Source organism: Myripristis murdjan, chromosome 22 (assembly GCF_902150065.1).
Source record: "Myripristis murdjan chromosome 22, fMyrMur1.1, whole genome shotgun sequence".
In the NCBI taxonomy this organism is placed as follows: domain Eukaryota; kingdom Metazoa; phylum Chordata; class Actinopteri; order Holocentriformes; family Holocentridae; genus Myripristis; species Myripristis murdjan.
In genome coordinates this window covers 18,015,015-18,032,043 of record NC_044001.1, presented here as the reverse complement: position 1 = coordinate 18,032,043, position 17,029 = coordinate 18,015,015, and the positions used below count along the sequence as shown (strand labels likewise).

General features: G+C 42.3%; 1 protein-coding gene across 1 annotated transcript; it reads right to left on the bottom strand.

Annotated features, from left to right (window-relative positions):
- Positions 1-1,281: 1,281 nt before the first annotated feature.
- On the bottom strand, positions 1,282-16,814 carry pgfb (placental growth factor b). The gene is made up of 7 exons (XM_030044590.1): positions 16,209-16,814; positions 4,333-4,369; positions 2,437-2,633; positions 2,013-2,092; positions 1,811-1,840; positions 1,645-1,707; positions 1,282-1,546 (listed from the first exon to the last, which is right to left on the bottom strand). The coding sequence occupies exons 1-7, from the start codon at positions 16,269-16,271 to the stop codon at positions 1,525-1,527; spliced, it is 492 nt and encodes a 163-aa protein (XP_029900450.1). The 5' UTR covers positions 16,272-16,814; the 3' UTR covers positions 1,282-1,524.
- Positions 16,815-17,029: the final 215 nt, after the last annotated feature.

Below are 17,029 nucleotides of genomic sequence, written 5' to 3'. Positions count from 1 at the left end.
GGGAAACTGCACAGGCTTTTCCAGAGCGGCAGTCCGACCGACACCCGTCCGGGTGGACACAGGGACAGGTGTTGGCCCCTCTCTCAAAACAACACAATATACTACTATACTATACTACACTAGATACTCACCCAAAAACATTGCAAAATATAATGACGCTAGGGTTTTAATTCAAAAACTTTGAGCGCAAGGCTCATTATCATTTTTTATTCATAGCTTGACATAAGTTGGTCTTTGAGTAAAACCTCCAAAGTTATGTGTCAGCAACACATATTTCTTCAGAATCATATTTAGTCTTGAAATACCAAAAAGCCGACTGCTTAATTGTGTTAATGCCTATTAATAGTAAGTTATTATCATAATTTTACACCACCACAATACCACAGTAATTGAAAATTACATCATGTTAATACGGGAAAATAGCTAATGTTGGTAACAGATAGTTTATAGCCAATAAATTTACTATTTATGGAATTTCTTCCAATATTATGTTAGGGAGAGAGAGAGAGAGAGAGAGAGAGAGAGAGAGAGAGAGAGAGAGAGCTTTTCTAAGGAAAGTGGACAATTGGATTTGACAATCTGATATATCTTTTTATTAACTGCTCACAGTAATTTATTTATACACACAAACTTCTTTGGACATATCTCAAGTTGATAAACTTCTCCTTTCAGTCAGCCTAAATATTGTTCTTGGTTTAGGTCTGAAAATGTAGATGAAAAAAACTCTTCAAAATGAATTCCTGTCCCGTGGTGTTGTGGCACGGTGGACTCATATAGAGCGAACACACTGTGGACTGATCATCACTTCCACAGCTGATAGGTAGAACACGTCAGAGAGCAAAGTTTCATTTTACACTGAAACAAAGATTCTTTGACTTTGATAACACTGTCCCATCAGCTGACTTATTCATGAATTTGGACATGAACAAAATAAATGTGCATACAAACAGTTTTGAACACTGTTTCTGAAAAGACACTAGAGGGAGACATTTCCTGACTGCATTCACAGAGCTGCTGCCAGCTCCTCCTCCATGTCACCATGGCCAGACAAGGCACTGGTCTCGGATGCAGTTTGAACATAGGCTGACAAACTTGCTCCAGGTCGCTGATCCAAAGAACATTTAGCTGTATCAATAAATACACAATTTAAACAAGAGTAACCGGCTTTAAATATCAAAGAAATGGGAAAATAACAGTAGCTGATGATAACTGGTATAAAAGAGAAGGCATTATTCTCAGTCTGTTTGGTCCTCAATTGCACTGGCTCCCAGGGGCGTCCATTGTGTCAGGTGTGTAACAGAACTGTTTCCACCAATCAAAAAAGGCACTTCCTGTTGAACTTTGTCATTAAATCTGCTCTCCCTGTCAGCAGGAGGGCCTGCCACCAGAACAACCCAGCTGTTTGAGTCTCACTGCAGACGGACACAGTATTGATAGATGAGCTGTGGAGACTCTTGATGCTGTCACTGGGCTGGAAATAAATAGTGAGCCATGTTGCAACAGGGGCTTGGGTTGCCACTGCAGTTACCTGCGAGGGATCTGGCACCTGAAGGACACAAACAAGAATAACAGTTGATAAGATATCCTCTGCTACTCAAGAGGGTGGTGAGAATAGGTTTCCTTAGTGCTATCAAGTGCATTCACCCGTCACATTCTTTCACTTTTTGTCTATCCTTTCTCTTCCTTCCTCTTACTCGTGGTCTCCTCCTGTAGGAAGAACACAACGGTTAGCAAGACTCCTCTCTAAACAGAGACTGCGCTTATTAATTTCTATATCTTCAAAACTGACATGTTGAAGATGAGATCTTACCTTTCAGGTTTCACAATGGGTTTCCTGATTCTAAGGATAAAACATTAAAAAAAACAAACAAACAAACAAACAAAAAAAAAAAAAACAACACAAAAATGAAAATGAAAATCATTCATTGCAATATCATTCAATGTCAAGTATTTGGATGTTTGTGAATATATTATCATGTCAACATGCCTTAAAGCACAACGTCTTTTCTTACCTACATTCACATGTCTGGTGCTCCACAAATGTCATCTCAACATATTCTTGACCCTGCTCTGCTGGTCTGATTTTCAACAGCTGAGGGATAAAACAGGTTGAAATTAGCAATACAACATTTACCTAATGTGATGTATTTGAATTTGAGAAGAAGATTTAAAAAAGTGGGGCCATTGGCTTGGGTTATGGTGAGGAATGCAAGTAGTAGAAGAATGGGTGCTGTGCATTTTGGCCTGAGGGTGGCACTAGAGAGAAACTGATCAGGTCACCAAAACTGACAGGTTCATCCTCTGGGGAGCATGAAGGTGTTCCCCAAAATTCATGGCAATCTGCTGGATGGATTTAAAGAAAAGCTGCCTTGTGGTATTGAATGGACGAACAGAGCCCTCCTTAGTCCATCGAACAGCTTGTGAACTTTAACTTACCTGCATGGTGACGTTTGAGGTTTGGGTGGGATGGCACTCCAGTTTCTCGTCGCCACAGCAGCCTGCACATCGTACCAGGGGCACGCAGGAGGGGCTGTAGATGTGCTCCACCTCTGTAGGATACTCCTGCACCACCTCCACCAGCTTCTCGATGGTCCTGCAGAAGCTCCGACCCCACACCTCTTGGAACATCAACACTGTGGATGAAAGAAGGAAACTAAAATCGCTATGGGATCGTGGTTGTGTGCTACACTACAGTTACAAACCAGGCAGGTTGTATTTCACATGATGGATGTCACCAAAAAATAAAAATAAAATAAAAACACTGTTATTATTGTTATTATTTGTTGTTGTTATTATTATTATTATTGTTGTTGTTGTTGTTGTTGTTTAGGGAGTATTTGGTTATGTGTGTGTCATTCTGTCTCACTGTGACAGTGTGATGTGTATGTGTGTGTGTGTGTGTGTGTGTGTGTGTGCTGGAACCACTGCAACAGCATGCTGCTGGTACTGACATGCAGCTTGCTTGTACCGTATAAGTTTTCACTGCCAATGTCAAACACTAATTAATAAAAGCCTCAATAATCCAACAATAGCATGCTCATAACGTGTCTATGCAAACCTCTTGCAATATGCCAGTGTGTATCCTGTTATCATTTTGAACTTAAAATGTTTGTATAATGCATGCTTTCCTGTGGGAGTATATGTGTGAAAGAGTCCCGGTCTAGTAGTCTACGGGGGGAGGCAGGGGGAGGGGAAGCAGGGCTGACTACAGCCGAACAAACAGAAAGGGAAGAGAAAACAAACTTTGGAAACATGGCCATGAACAGAACCTGGCTGGAGCTGGAGCTGAGCTACCCCGCAGGCACCTCTGGGACTGGGGTGACCCCAGGGTCAGAGAATGGAGCCTGACACCACAACAGCTGTTTATAAAAGCAGACAGGCTGGGAGGACAGGGCTGCAGAGGGAGGGCCACGCACCAAAATGTTGTTACACAGCACAACGGTCCTGTCCCAGCAGCTATGATTCACTGTTATCAGTTTTTGTGGCCTTTTTTTCTGCTGCATGGCATCTGAATCCTCTTTCTCTGGAAGAGCTGGAAGTCTTAAATACTCTCAATATATTTCCCTTGTAGTGGCACTGATTTACTGTGATGTGCTGAGAGGAAAGAGATGAGTGGGCAGAAGGAGCAGGACCTGAGGCTCAGCCTAACCTCTGCTAAATGCTCTTGCAAAATCTACCCAACCTTGTGTAATCCCTGCTTATCCAGACATGCCCTGTTGCTCTCTAAATTCAGATCTATTTAATTGACTGACTCATATATAGGATTCAAGGATTTAATCCTTTATGTTTCTCAACGGTGCATGGCATAAAGGCTCTGAATGAAGAGATGTTGATTCACAGCCGGCAAGCGAAGCTTTTTCAGACCTGCATCAATTCATTTTCATAGCTGACCAGAGACTTGGCAGTGTTAAGAAGCTGCCTCACTGCTTTAAAGCAGCAGTTTAACTAAATTTAACAACAGCTTAGTGGTTATTCAATGAAATCAAGTATAGGCTGTGTTTTTATTATCTGACTTTTTGTCATTTTGAAGCCTAGATCATTTCTGCATTCTGGGCTATTAAAGAATTGCATTTCTTCTCCAATCTCTGTATTTAGTTCTTTGATTGCCAGTGCTGCATAAATCATATGTTACCAAGATGCTTTTATGTTTTCTTTTATTTGAAACTGACAGACAATACAGTGACAAAGAATGACCTTCAAATGTTGCTGCTTGGTTTGCATTTACAAAGGTTTGAAGTGCTGTTTCTGGGTAATGCATTGAAGAAAACATTATTTCTCTTGAGGGTACCTTTTCTTCTACATAGCTGCAAAGCAAGAAGCAGAAGTGCTTACCTTCAGTTGTGCTGTTTATGCTTGACAGGGGTATGCTCTGCAAAACATTGAAAAAACATAGGGTTACGAAATAACTAATCATCCCTTTGGCGACTATAAATTAGACTGATGAATAGTATAAAACATTGGGGTGTTTGTATTATATTCAACACTGACATGAGTGAAACTGATACACAGATGAGAGACAGACGCAAGGCCACACCTGCCGCGCCTCCCACCTCCCTCACCTTAACAAACCTAACAAACTGTACATGGTAACACAAGCGTGCAGTGTGATTATCAATGCCCCATTGTTTGAAAGCAGCATCAGCCAGCAGTGAAACACAAATATGTGGCAGGAGGATTATCGTTTCACCGTCAGGTAGCTGAGTCATCTAGTGGTAACAGCTGGAAGTACAGCGAGACAGGAGGAATGAACATGCACCACTTTTCCTCCCTGCTGTGTGGAAAAGTCTCCTTGACACGCACCAGATCCTGTCTCATATATATATCACATTCCTCTATGTGCCCAACTGTTTAGGTTCAAAACCTGTTTCCTGTGGTGTAAGATTCAGCTCTCTATTTATTTTCCCATTGGTGGTTTCCCCCTCTGTCCTGATTTTTTCCCATCATCCCATGATAAACAGAGTGCGTTTCTCATTCGCCTGGGAAAACACAAAACCTCTGGGTGACTCCATCTCAGGAAGAGAAATCTCCATTTGATAAAATACCCTCCAGCAGAAGCGCTGGACAAGCAGCAAACAACCTGTTTCCGCAATCTGCCATCATCGCTGGTGTTACGTTTCACGGGCTGTGACCGATACCTGACGACATCTTTACTGGGGCACTGCCTGTGTGTATGCAATATTAGTGTCATCACCTGAGAAGGCTGGTCCAAAAGTTGTTATATAATAGAAAACACACGGGACAGGAAATATCATTTGTCATAAAATTATGAGTGTTCCTTTTACACCATCTGCCCATTTCCCAAAAGCTTCCTTTTCCTGTTATGGACCAAAATTAGTCAGAGAGTGAGGAAAGAATCTGTCGGTACAATGCTCCAGTCAGCCATTTTTTTTTTCCAAGATGTGCGACTGAAGTGGAATGTCCTGCTTTGATGATGATGATGCATACACACACCCACACAAATACATGCACACACTTCAGAGCTTCTAATGTCTGACGGTTTCCTGTTTTGTCAGTGTGTTAGTGGCAGGCAGGTCTGTGTATTTGCGTTGCAGGGATGGATCTCTCTTTTCTGCAGTAGGACACATGACAGTGCTTCATATCAGTGGACACCCAAGAGCTGCCAGTCAACCACTTAGGCTCCATCCTCCCTGTGTTACAGGAACTGCTCAGGCATCTCCCCTTTTCATACTGCCGGGTCATCTGGCCAAAATGTACAGCTGTTCTTTTGACAGCAGCACTATACTATAGAGTGGGGTTCACTGAACTGTGTCGCCCGTACAAGAGCACTGCAGGACACACGCAGCTCCATTCCCAGAATATTCTTCATGCACAGCATGGTAAAGTCATAGTTCAGTTCAGTTCAGTTTACAGTCATTGTTAAAACCCATTTCCCCCTCTGTGGGGAATTGATTCATCTTTTTATCCTCTTTAGCAATGCCAGGGTCAGAAAAGAAATCCTTTTCCAGTGTTAATTGGCATATGATTTGCTTCTTTCTATTCATTTGTGGGCTTTCATGAGCTTCAGGCCAGGCTGCTCTGCTTCACAAGGGCTTTCTGGCTCTGGTCTCACTTATCGTTTAATATGTAGTGAGGTGGGCAGGGTTTTCTGACCCAGGTTAAGGGTTAAGCCTGGACATAACAAGGCAGGCTCTTGACTTGTCCTGAGGTTGAGGAGGGTGAGCTGCCTCCAAAAGTTGGCAGATTAACAATTACAGACTGCATGAGGATCCTCACGTAGCTGTGCACATACTTTTGCATGAGCAAAGGATGACTGGAAGGCCTTCAGTTGTTGTGGAAAAGATGATCCTTGCAAAAACATCAATTGTTCAAAAACTTTGTCAGTACATCCTGAAAGACTGATGCTTCACTGGGTAGTCCTCTCCATTTTTGTTTTTTGTTTGTTCCTAATTAGCTTTTTCTGAGAGTATTTCCTTGTCTTCAGCAAGGGTCTAAGGTTGGCGGGCATTATTTTCATTTAATATTTTCATAAAATGCCTCGAATGACATGAAGTCCTTTGAGACTGTGACTGTGATTAAGGACCATTCGAGTAAACTACACTTGCCTTAGCTATAAATTATTCTCTAGGCTGAGTCCTTTCTGTTTAATAATTCTCACTTGAATGTGCAACACCTGTGTTTTGCTTATTAAAGCATTACTGTCATAACATTTGAAATGATAAATCTAAAATATAAAAATAACAACAGTAATGATACAAAAACAGAACTTGTCACATCACAAAAAGTAGCACAAATTATCTTCCCTGTGCTTTTATTTCTTCCAATTTGCAGAGATTTGCAGGCTTGATTCCCTCCGTGGCTGGTGACATGATACGGCATGCAGATAAAACGCAGCTTTGATCACAACCCATTTGATAACATCGGATAGAAATAGAATAAGAAATAGAATAGAAAATCCTAGATTGTGACATTTACATGGAGGAAATATGTCAGTCTTTATACCAATACTCAGGACCTGATTTAAATATCTTTTGCCCAAGGTTGAAGAACTATCCATGCAGAAAGCCTGGATGCTAGAGTAAGCACCTATTGTCACAAATTGAATTATGTCCATGATACTTCCAGGGGGCCAAATACTATGTTCTGCTGTCCCAGAACCTCACAGCACAATAATGGCTCATTGGCCACTGGAAGAGACAGCCTGTGGTTTAGTGCTGGGCCAGAAGACCCCTGTGGAGAACCCATTCTCATCGGTTAATTTACATTCTGGAAATGAAATCAGATTCGTGCTCCCACAGCCCATTCTGGTCATGGTCTCATGCCTAAAGCTGTAGTTGGACTCAAGGATTTCATCTCTTTGCATCTGGTTCTCAGGGAGCTTGTGCTCAGCAGCATAGTGTGCTCTTTGACCAGAGAATGGTGCTTTGCAGAGTGAGCTATCTATCATTACATGTAATATTCAGGAGTCTACAGGTCAATTGTAGAGCCACTCCGAAAACTAGCACCTTAAACTTTTATATTTCCTCCTAAGTAGTTGGTATCTGTGGCTTGAAATGCTTCATTGAATCTACATCACGCTGAGAGCTAGGGAGGCTATTCTCCTGTTTTTCAGAAACCTCCAGGGAAAGTTTGGCAGCTGCTGGTTACGAGTGTGTTCCCTCTGGGTCAGATCGGAGGACCTGTTGTGTCCCTGGGCTCCTGCTGTCACTCCACAGAGGCTCCAGAGCTCCTCACTCACTCTCCACTCCCACACAGCTGAACTGCGTCATCTTTAACCTCCTTACTTAACTCCATCTGTCAGAGGGAGGGCAGCATGTTTAGGGAGCAAAAATAAAACATGATGGGGACCGAGCAACAAAAAGGTCATTATGGATTTCTCTGCTTTGATGACTGAGGGTCAAGCTGAAGGGGGATGAAACTGTAACGACAGGTACTACAGCCACTTAGAGCACAATAGTCGTAAAGATGTCGATCCCAGTTAGGCTCCTTCCTCTGCAGACACTGTTTTTCTTCTCTGTGAAAAAGTCCAGTAGACTGTGAAAAGTACAGCAGTCCATTTTGAGTATCAAATGCATAAAAGACGATTTAGTCTAGATAGACAGGAAACCTTCATCTCCTGTGTGAGTGAGCTGTAAGATGGCAAAGATGGATTTGGTAATCAGTATTTCACTTCTCCTTTGGATTACAAAACAATGACTGTAAAGGTGAGTCATGTGTGATTTCATGACCCAACAGTTTAGTTCATTTTTGTATGAAAAATAAGTAGGTGAAAGGCAAGGACAGTTCTACACAGCTACAGCTACAGTACAGGACAGGACAGCTACAGTCAACCTAAATCATGCAAATGATCATCAGATTGGTGCCTAATTTAGCTTTAATGCGACAATGTGAAAGAACAGTCCACGGATGAGATGAAGGTCGGTGGTTTGGAGGGGACAAAAAGGACAAAAAAAGAGAGAACAGCCAGCGGCCATCCCACCACCGCACCATTCCACAATCCAGGCCAGTGAAGCACCTGACCATCTACCCCCCCGGAAAACACATGGGCCGGGGGAACTGTGTCATGTTTGTGGTGTTGCACTCAAGGTTGAGCCAGACTCTCCACATGAGACCACACAGGACCCTGAGCACTACAGCGGAAAAAGTGAATACAAACACTGAGACACATAGATTAGTGAGAAACAGAAATACTTCCTCATCCGTTCCTTTCTGATGACATTAATCCTCAGCCCTGCTGAAGAACCAGTTATTTTAAATGTGTGGCCCATTTACTACAATTTGCCCTCATTTTACACTACAAGAAATAATCAAAATCCCTTGATTTTTAAATTGACGGATTTATAATGTTCTGCTTCTGTAACTAATTATTGTCTGTGCAAAGTAAACATTACTCTAGGGATTGTTTTCCATGGACGGGAATGTTTCACTCTGCCCAATTTCAAGTCATCAAAACACAACAGTGCTGCTGCTTGTAGGACAACTAATGTGGACGACTTTATTACAGTGATGGAGTACTGGTGTGAAGAAAGTCTGAAGTCTCTGAAAGTTAATTTTCATATCATACAGGAATAAATGGAAAACCAGTGGCTGGATAAAATGTAGGAAAAATGATATCAGAGTTCCGAAATACAATTCCTTGTTTTGGGAAAAGATTAGCAGAAACATGAAGTGCAAACATTTTGTAGATATGATGGTAAACATGCAGAATCACTGGTATGGCCCTTTATTTATTAAGATCACACTGCATCTATACTCAATTGCTGCAAAGAAGTAGTGTTTTGTACACATGAGGGTGGTGAACCAACAATGACAGCAGTGCCATTAGAGGTGTGACGGTATCCAGCTGGGGCGGTCAGGTCACGGCTCGTGATCACAGAGCAGCGCTCCCAAAACACCAACAAACTTCAACAGAGCATATGGTAAAAGTGCCACAGTGATCTGAGCCGTTTTGTCAATGGATACGGACGAAAGAATCCTTTTAAAGGTGTAATTATTCTACAGATTGAAATGTTTGCACAAACAGCTGTGTTGCTGTACTGGTTAAGAACTATATAGTGCAGTAACATCAACCACAGTTTAGTTATATCTCTTAAATAGTTTGCAGTGTGTAAATTTGAGGGAACTTAAAGATTGACAAGCCTCAAAGATTTAAGTCCAGTGTCTAGATGATTATATTATATTTTTGTTTTAGAGGACTTAAAGGACCCCAAAAAATGGTTGCAAACAGTGTCCACTAACAAGTTTATTTAACATTTACAATGTGGCATCCACACCATTTTGTTGTGGCAAATGCTGCATTTATGGGAACTCAGACCTTGGCATATCTGTCCTATAAATTTTCTGACCCTCTACAACATGGCTTTCGCGTAATCAACTAGGGATAAAGGAATGCCCACAAGAAAAAGAAACTCTTCCTGTGCACAGGGAATATCAAAGAAAAGGGCATCAATTTTTCCCTGAATGGGCACCAAGAACGCTATGCTGTCAAACTGCTCTGTGAACAGAGCATTATCATGTTATCTAAAGTGTTATCTGAAACTTGCTGGAAAGCATTATTTGCAACCTTTTTTCTGAGAAGCAGATTTCAGGATGTATTTGACTGTTCTGTTCAGTTCTTGGTATCAAAAAATACATTTATAATGTTTTTTGAGGCTGAAAATGAGTGCCCTGTGGGACTGTGTTAAAGGCGTGCAGGAAGCTGCAACACAGAGTGGTAAGTTTCTCCTCTATAACAGTGAGCTTGTGCTGTGCATGGCTAACAATACCAAACCTATTAAGTGATGAGTTTGCTTGTTCTCAGAGTATTTGTCAACATTTTGACATAATGTGCATCTTCAGACTTACTGCAATCTATTAAATGCACTACTATTATGAGAGCTCAGGAGAACATAACTTTAATGAAATGCTGCTTTACGGGGCATGAGGAGCAAAGTGACACAGCAGAGGTAAAGGTCCATATAAATGCTGTTTTAGATAAAGACCATTTCCTCAATAGAAGTCCATTAATGCATGCACGGATGCCCCCTCAAAACCGTCCCCCCACTCCACTCCAGTACACACACACACACACACACACACACACACACACACACACACAGGACCATTACAACAGTGCACCATGCACAAACATGCACACACACACACACACACACGATACAGGTTTTCAGATAAGGCTGACCGGTGGTAATTGTGGTCCCTATTACAGTAAACGCTGTTCTCCCTGTGTAAACCACAGTAAATTACATCCAGATGGGAGATTAAAGTGCGCTGAGCAGACGGCTGCCCTGAGCGCCACCGTTCCTCCCCTGTAGGAGGAAGGAGAAATCCATATTTCCTGACTGCGATTGCGCCTTTCCCTTGGGCCGGGACATTACAACTAAAGAGAGGTACCACGACAACGTAAATAACAGCCCTATCAGTCAGCAGGTCACTGCCGCTGCATGGCCTCGCATGCAGACATAATTGTGTCAGCTGCATATGCATGTATAAACTGTAAGAGACACTCAGAGACGTGAACAACTTTGACTTTGGCTTTGATGTTCTTTAATAAACCGTCTATATTAAAGGAAGAATCCATTCTCTGAATGTCTTATTGTAACCTCTGAATAATATGTGATGTCCAGTGCTTTCCAGGAGCTATTTTGTGATGATGTGTTGTAATTTACTTTTTGTGGTGTATCCTGTTTCCCCAAAACCCTACTTAGTCTATGCTTACTACAATTAGTGGTTTCCTACATTTCCCAGAATGCCTTTTTCAGCCCCAGAGAACAGCTGTTGGCTATATAGGTGGAGAGAGCCACAATGCAAAAGATAGCACAATAAGTCCAAAATAACCAATTGTGAAAGCACCCTTTACCCAAAATGTGATAATTCTTGTGGCTGCATTGCATTGTGGTCTATTTAACACCGCTGCTAATAGAGAAATTGGTCCAACGCAGTTCTTCTGCGTTGGATTTGTTGAGCATTGGTGCAAATTAAGTCTACAAAAAAGCCTCTTTAATTCTGAGGGACTGACAGCAAAACCAGACATTTGCCTTTGATATTTGAAATAGTTGAAAACTCTATGAAACTATGAAACCCCTCTGTATCTGCAGCGGAAATGTCTCAATGTGATGTCATGTTGTCTGCATTTGGACGATTATGTGAGCAGGAGCAGGTGTAAGAAAAAACACAATAGCAAACAACAAAAGTGGCCCGGTGATGCACAACATAGTAGTAGCATATACACTAGCTCAACCCTCACACACACACACACACACACACACACACACACACACACACACACACACACACACACGTTGTATCGGATGTTACTTTATGGCCTCTGACTAGATGTGCTCTGCGATCACATCCTTGTTTTTGGGACATAAATAGCTCCCTATTCTCAGTACAGGTTCTTCTTGGGGTAACAGGCTCTGTGTGAGACAGATGGTCAGGCTCAAGTGTTGTTTTGCTGCGGGTGATGATGTAAAGGAAACACCTGTATAGGGTCATCTCCTCATACACATACTGAATATAATCACAGAGGCTGGAGGCTAACTGCTGGAACATATTCCCCTGTGAAATGCTATGACAGAGACCTTTAAAAAAAAAAAAAAAAGATGATGAAGATTTAGTCATGGTCTGTCGTCATAGAGACTTTCAGTTCTTTCAGTATTTCCCTACCCGAGTGGGACTTCCTGTCATGGACTCACTGACTAACATTGCCCAGGTTTTGCTGTGTTCCAGCAAGATTTATCTTGCATATTTAAGTGATACAATCATTACAACAATGAGGGCAAGGCACACAGAGCATTCCAGATGTTTTCTTAGAAGGTGTGGAAAGTTTTTAGGTGGGCAGGAGACAACAGGCACCGCAGCTGTCTTTGGCAAAGCGCAAGCAGGATGTAAGCGCTAATTCTCACGTAGTGCTGCAGTTGTCATTTTGCACACACACACATACATGCACATGCACATACATACACAGGCCAATATATATTTGTGTGGGAAGTGCTAATAATACACTGCGCAGGAGAATGGAAAATGGAAAAAAAGTGTCATGGAATGTGAGCAACACAAACTTTGGATGGCAACTATGGCACATTCTCTGTTTGACAGCCTCGGTGACACGGTGACCATGAGGCCGTGAGACAGGCCACCATTGTTCCAAAGGGGAACCCAGGTGCTTCCACCCTCTATGAAGAGTCATATGAGAAAAAAAAATGTCACTGTACATATACACATACTGCACACAAGAGTGTACCACATTTAGGATTCAGATTTGAACTGTATTGGGTCCAATTTAGATTCTGCTTACTGATAAATCACAGCAAATAGGAAAGGTGGTTTATTTGTGCAAAAGATATCAGAATGCATGGAAGCAGAAGTGGAGCATTCCATATTGTCTGTTGGAGCCTGTCGGCCGTCATTGTGGTATTTTGTACTTTTATCAGTCCTAGCTCAGCTGCAGATACAGAATTGGATTTCTATACCGACCCCAATCTCCCCCAACAACCACACAAACACATTTTTACTTGTGAGGACATTCTATCAGTTTTCTGCAAATTCATTCTCCTAACTCTGAGCCCCACCACAACATGCCCATCCTTGGCCATAATCCTCAAAAACTCAAACTTTTAGCCCTGAAAACAAGCTAAATGTCACTTAGATGCATGCCAGCTGTGATGAGAACATCTGGCCAAATGAAAGTATAACAGAAAAAAAAAAAAAAAAAATCAAATTATCAGTAACGTCTCACTACAACATAATAACTGAGGTTGCTGATAACACAGAACAGAGGATTTCAATTGAAAAACAACAATCCAAACAACATATTCATATCATAAACAGTTCAAGTGTTATGAGTGATTACATTCAAGCAAAAGTATGGAATTAATGTCGTTGCTGACCGCAATCAAAAAAGAACATTTTGTTGTTGCAATGAAACACCACAAATGCGGACAGGAATACTATCTGAACTATTTATTGCACTGCTGCCAAGCTTAAAAGTAATTCTCCTGCTAAGGAGGTCTGGGAAATGATCAAGTGCCCCTGTATTTCAAAGTGAAAGTTATTTTTGTGGACACATCTGGGACTTTTGGGGAAATTATAAATCTCTCTCTCTCACACACACAAAGATATGCATTCATAGTCCTTATGAGAAAATAATTAACACTGACAAACTACTGTAAAATGGCAGTCCTGAGCTATGCCTTAAATGCATGGTAGTAAAGCAGGATTACTAAGTGGTTGAGGTTAACCCCTCCTTGTCTCCGTCAGTCCCAAGTGGACGTGAGTCGCTGCATGAGCCATGCAAAGCTGGTGTCAGCAGCTACAGCTGTAACAGTGATAGGAAATCATCGTCATCAATTATAAACACATATTTAGGGGTTAAGAAACCCAGAGAGGGACATTTATGTACGGTCTTCCCAGCCACATTGCCAATGTTTGCTTTTCCGTTCTGGCTGGTTACCCTGCAGAATGGTTTACTGTGGGCTCTGGCTCGGTGGACACCCAACAAACCAGTCTCATATTTGCTGGGACTGGGAGAGCTCTTTACGGCTGAACTGTCACTATGCATTAAAATATCTGTTGGAGTATTGTGAGTATTGTCGCTTTGCGTAAATTGTGAGATATGCAGTTTAAAATTTGCTCAGCTGCAAGTGAAAATCTCACAGTCAGGTCTTTTGCTACAGTTTGATCTGGTTCTCAAAATGGGAGGAGGGAGTTCCCTGGGAGTGAATTGTTTAAGCTGATGACATTTTGAAAAATAAAAACGGCAAAGGCAGGGATAACTGAGGGAAACAGAGGGATAGTGTGATCTTTTTGGCTTATGTGCTGAATGACAAAAGAAAAAAATCAAGGCTCTGCACAGGTAAAATAAATTAGGAAGAACAAAGCTTACCTCATCTTTTAGTTGATCTGACAACATAAAGCAACTACTGGATTAAGAGTATAGATAAGTATAGATGTCCATGTTTCATGTTGACACATCAGAGGACTGCACTTTTTTAACGGAGGCATGTTTATTTTAGAATTTGAGATATTGCTGAATTGTCCATATGATTTGAGCAATAGGATGTCAATCTCAGGATCACACAGTATACATTTACCATCACGGCAATGGGGAGATATTTAACCTGCTACATGCTGAAAGTCCTGGATTTTGTCACTCCTGTTTTGACTGAGCAGGCCGTGAGCTGATTACAAGGATTAGTGGAGATGTGGCAGCCTCTGTCTCTCCCATCGACTCCTGAGCAACATCTACCAAGGCTCTGACTGGAAAATCTGCCCGGGCACGGAGCTCGCGCCATCCCTGAGAGCCTGTCTGAGTCTGTGTCCGAGTGTAATACTTCTATAAATAGACCACAGCCTGGCAAAGGGGAAACCACTATGGTGCCATTTGGGCCAGCAGACATGGTCAGGCTATGAACTGTGCGACAACACCAGTGAACGGATGAGGGAGCGGCCTGGTTTTGCATTAAACATGAGAGGCATCAGACAGAGCTGCCAGCACTCGGCCACCTTGGGAGGAAATCAGCGACTGAATGGACTCTAGTGCTAGGGCTGCAGTTGGCACGAGTCTCCATGTCCGGTGGCACATCCTCTTACAAGTGTTTCAGCAGGGCAGCACAAGCCCTTGAATGAGTCCTCACTCCAGTTTCGGCTCAGACCTATTCCTTGTTGGCACATTTTCAGTCCAGGACTAAAGACGAGCGATGCCAGGCAACAGAAGACAGACCAGCTTTGTGCTAATCCACTGTTGCCTGACAGTGATATGACTGGCCTGAAATAAAGTTTCAGTAACATTCTGCACTCACTCACACACACACACACTCACACTCACACACACACACACACACACACACACACACTATCATCCCTACTATAATCACTATCATCATCAACATCATCATCATTATTCACACTGCCTGGTGTCTCTTAAAAAATGGAGATAGGTATATGGTGTGCTTGGGAGGGGAAAAAAAGAATCCAGAAAACAAAGCTGCAGGTGCAGATGAAAAGCAGAGAATTCAGGACTATAAAATTTCTTGCCAATTTCACCTGACACACTGCCAAGCTTCTCAGACTAAGCAGCTTGTCAAATTACCAAGGTCTGATACCTCTGCTGCTCCGCTGCAAAACCTGCAGAACTCACTGGACTCAATATTGATATAAATGAGCAAATAATTACTAATTTGAGTGAAGTCCCACCAACGCTGGGAACCAAACTGGCCCTCTAAACGGAAATCCACACTATAAAATAAAAGCTGTCTGCTGAGGACAAGGCATAATCCATGTCTGTGAAAGTGCCAGTAAATTACGATGTGCCTTGTAATTATAACCTTAGTAAGCTTCCCCGGCAGAGGCTGCTTGCATCATCTCTTCCAGCGAGCGGTGCAGTTTGTCACGTTCCACCTAATGAATGAAATAGTTGCAGTATGGCTGACACTGAGAAAGGTATCAAGGTGTCAAGACACAATGGGCTATCATTGGCCCATTACGTCAAAGCTGTCTGAGAGGTTTTTACAGTGTCTCTGAGTAAAGAGCGACACTTCCAGCGCCACATTAATGCAACAAAAATAGATACAAGAATAGTATTTATTATTCAACTATTAACCCATTATATATCACTGGTATAACTAGATTATTATTTTAAACTGGCGATTATGTAACACTGACACGACTTCTTTTGCACTGAATCAGGAAATCCCTCCGCCGGTGAATTCCTGCTGAGCCTAATCTAAGTGTAAATGAATGCAGCTTCCTACCTGTCCAGGTGAGAGGTGCAGTTGAAGCGCCACCGCAATCTGGATGACAACGCTGAGTTTCATTTCGTGGTGTCCGCGGGGTGCAGAGGTGATGTTGGTCTCCGACACACGTCTGACAAAAAATCCACCCAAAAGTCCAAAAACGATCCTCGGAGAAAAGATGCTGAGAAAGACTTCCAGAGCAGTGAAACTCTCATCCGTCCCGGCTTCAGTAGTGCTGAGAAATGAGTGTATCGTCACGTAGCTGCCTCGCCTCGTGTAACCTGATGAAGTAGACTGTGCTAACTAATGAATAAGGCCCCGGGGACCAAATAAAGGTGGTGGGACTATGAGAAAGAAGCCTACCGACAAAACTATTTCACATGCAGCTGCAGTGTGCTCTGTCACGTTCAAATACAAACTAATTAAAGCATAAACGCACAGCCTTAAACAAATAATCCTGAATTAGTCTTATGTTAGTCAGGTTTTTGCAAAACATCAATGCTGAAAGCTCGCAACAAGTAAAATGCAGTCAGTACCAGTCTGTCCAAAGTCTTGAAATGACCATCCTCTGAAAAAGTTGCATTTAAATTTGAAGTTGAAGCAACAATTGCAATGGTGGAGCTTCAGTCCTGCTCTGAGCCTTTGGTTGGTGGAATGACATACTTGCCTCTAATTGCCCCTCACTACCTTTTCATATGCTGACCATTTAAATCTCCTCCCCTTCTCTTTCCTCCTCTCTGCCCAGTTCCATGTCTGTGTTGAGGGAAGCCTCACTTAACTGATGAGCATGAGGGTTTTGTGCAGAGCCTCAAACACAGTGAGAGCCTCTACTTGTAATG

Coding starts and splice junctions, on each gene's coding strand:
- pgfb (XM_030044590.1), bottom strand. CDS start 16,271: ATGAAACTCAGCGTTGTCATCCAGATTGCGGTGGCGCTTCAACTGCAC. Junction 4,370..16,208: donor TGCACCTCTCACCTGGACAG/GTAGGAAGCTGC, acceptor AATGTTTTGCAG/AGCATACCCCTGTCAAGCAT. Junction 1,547..1,644: donor AAAGTGAAAGAATGTGACGG/GTGAATGCACTT, acceptor TGTGTCCTTCAG/GTGCCAGATCCCTCGCAGGT.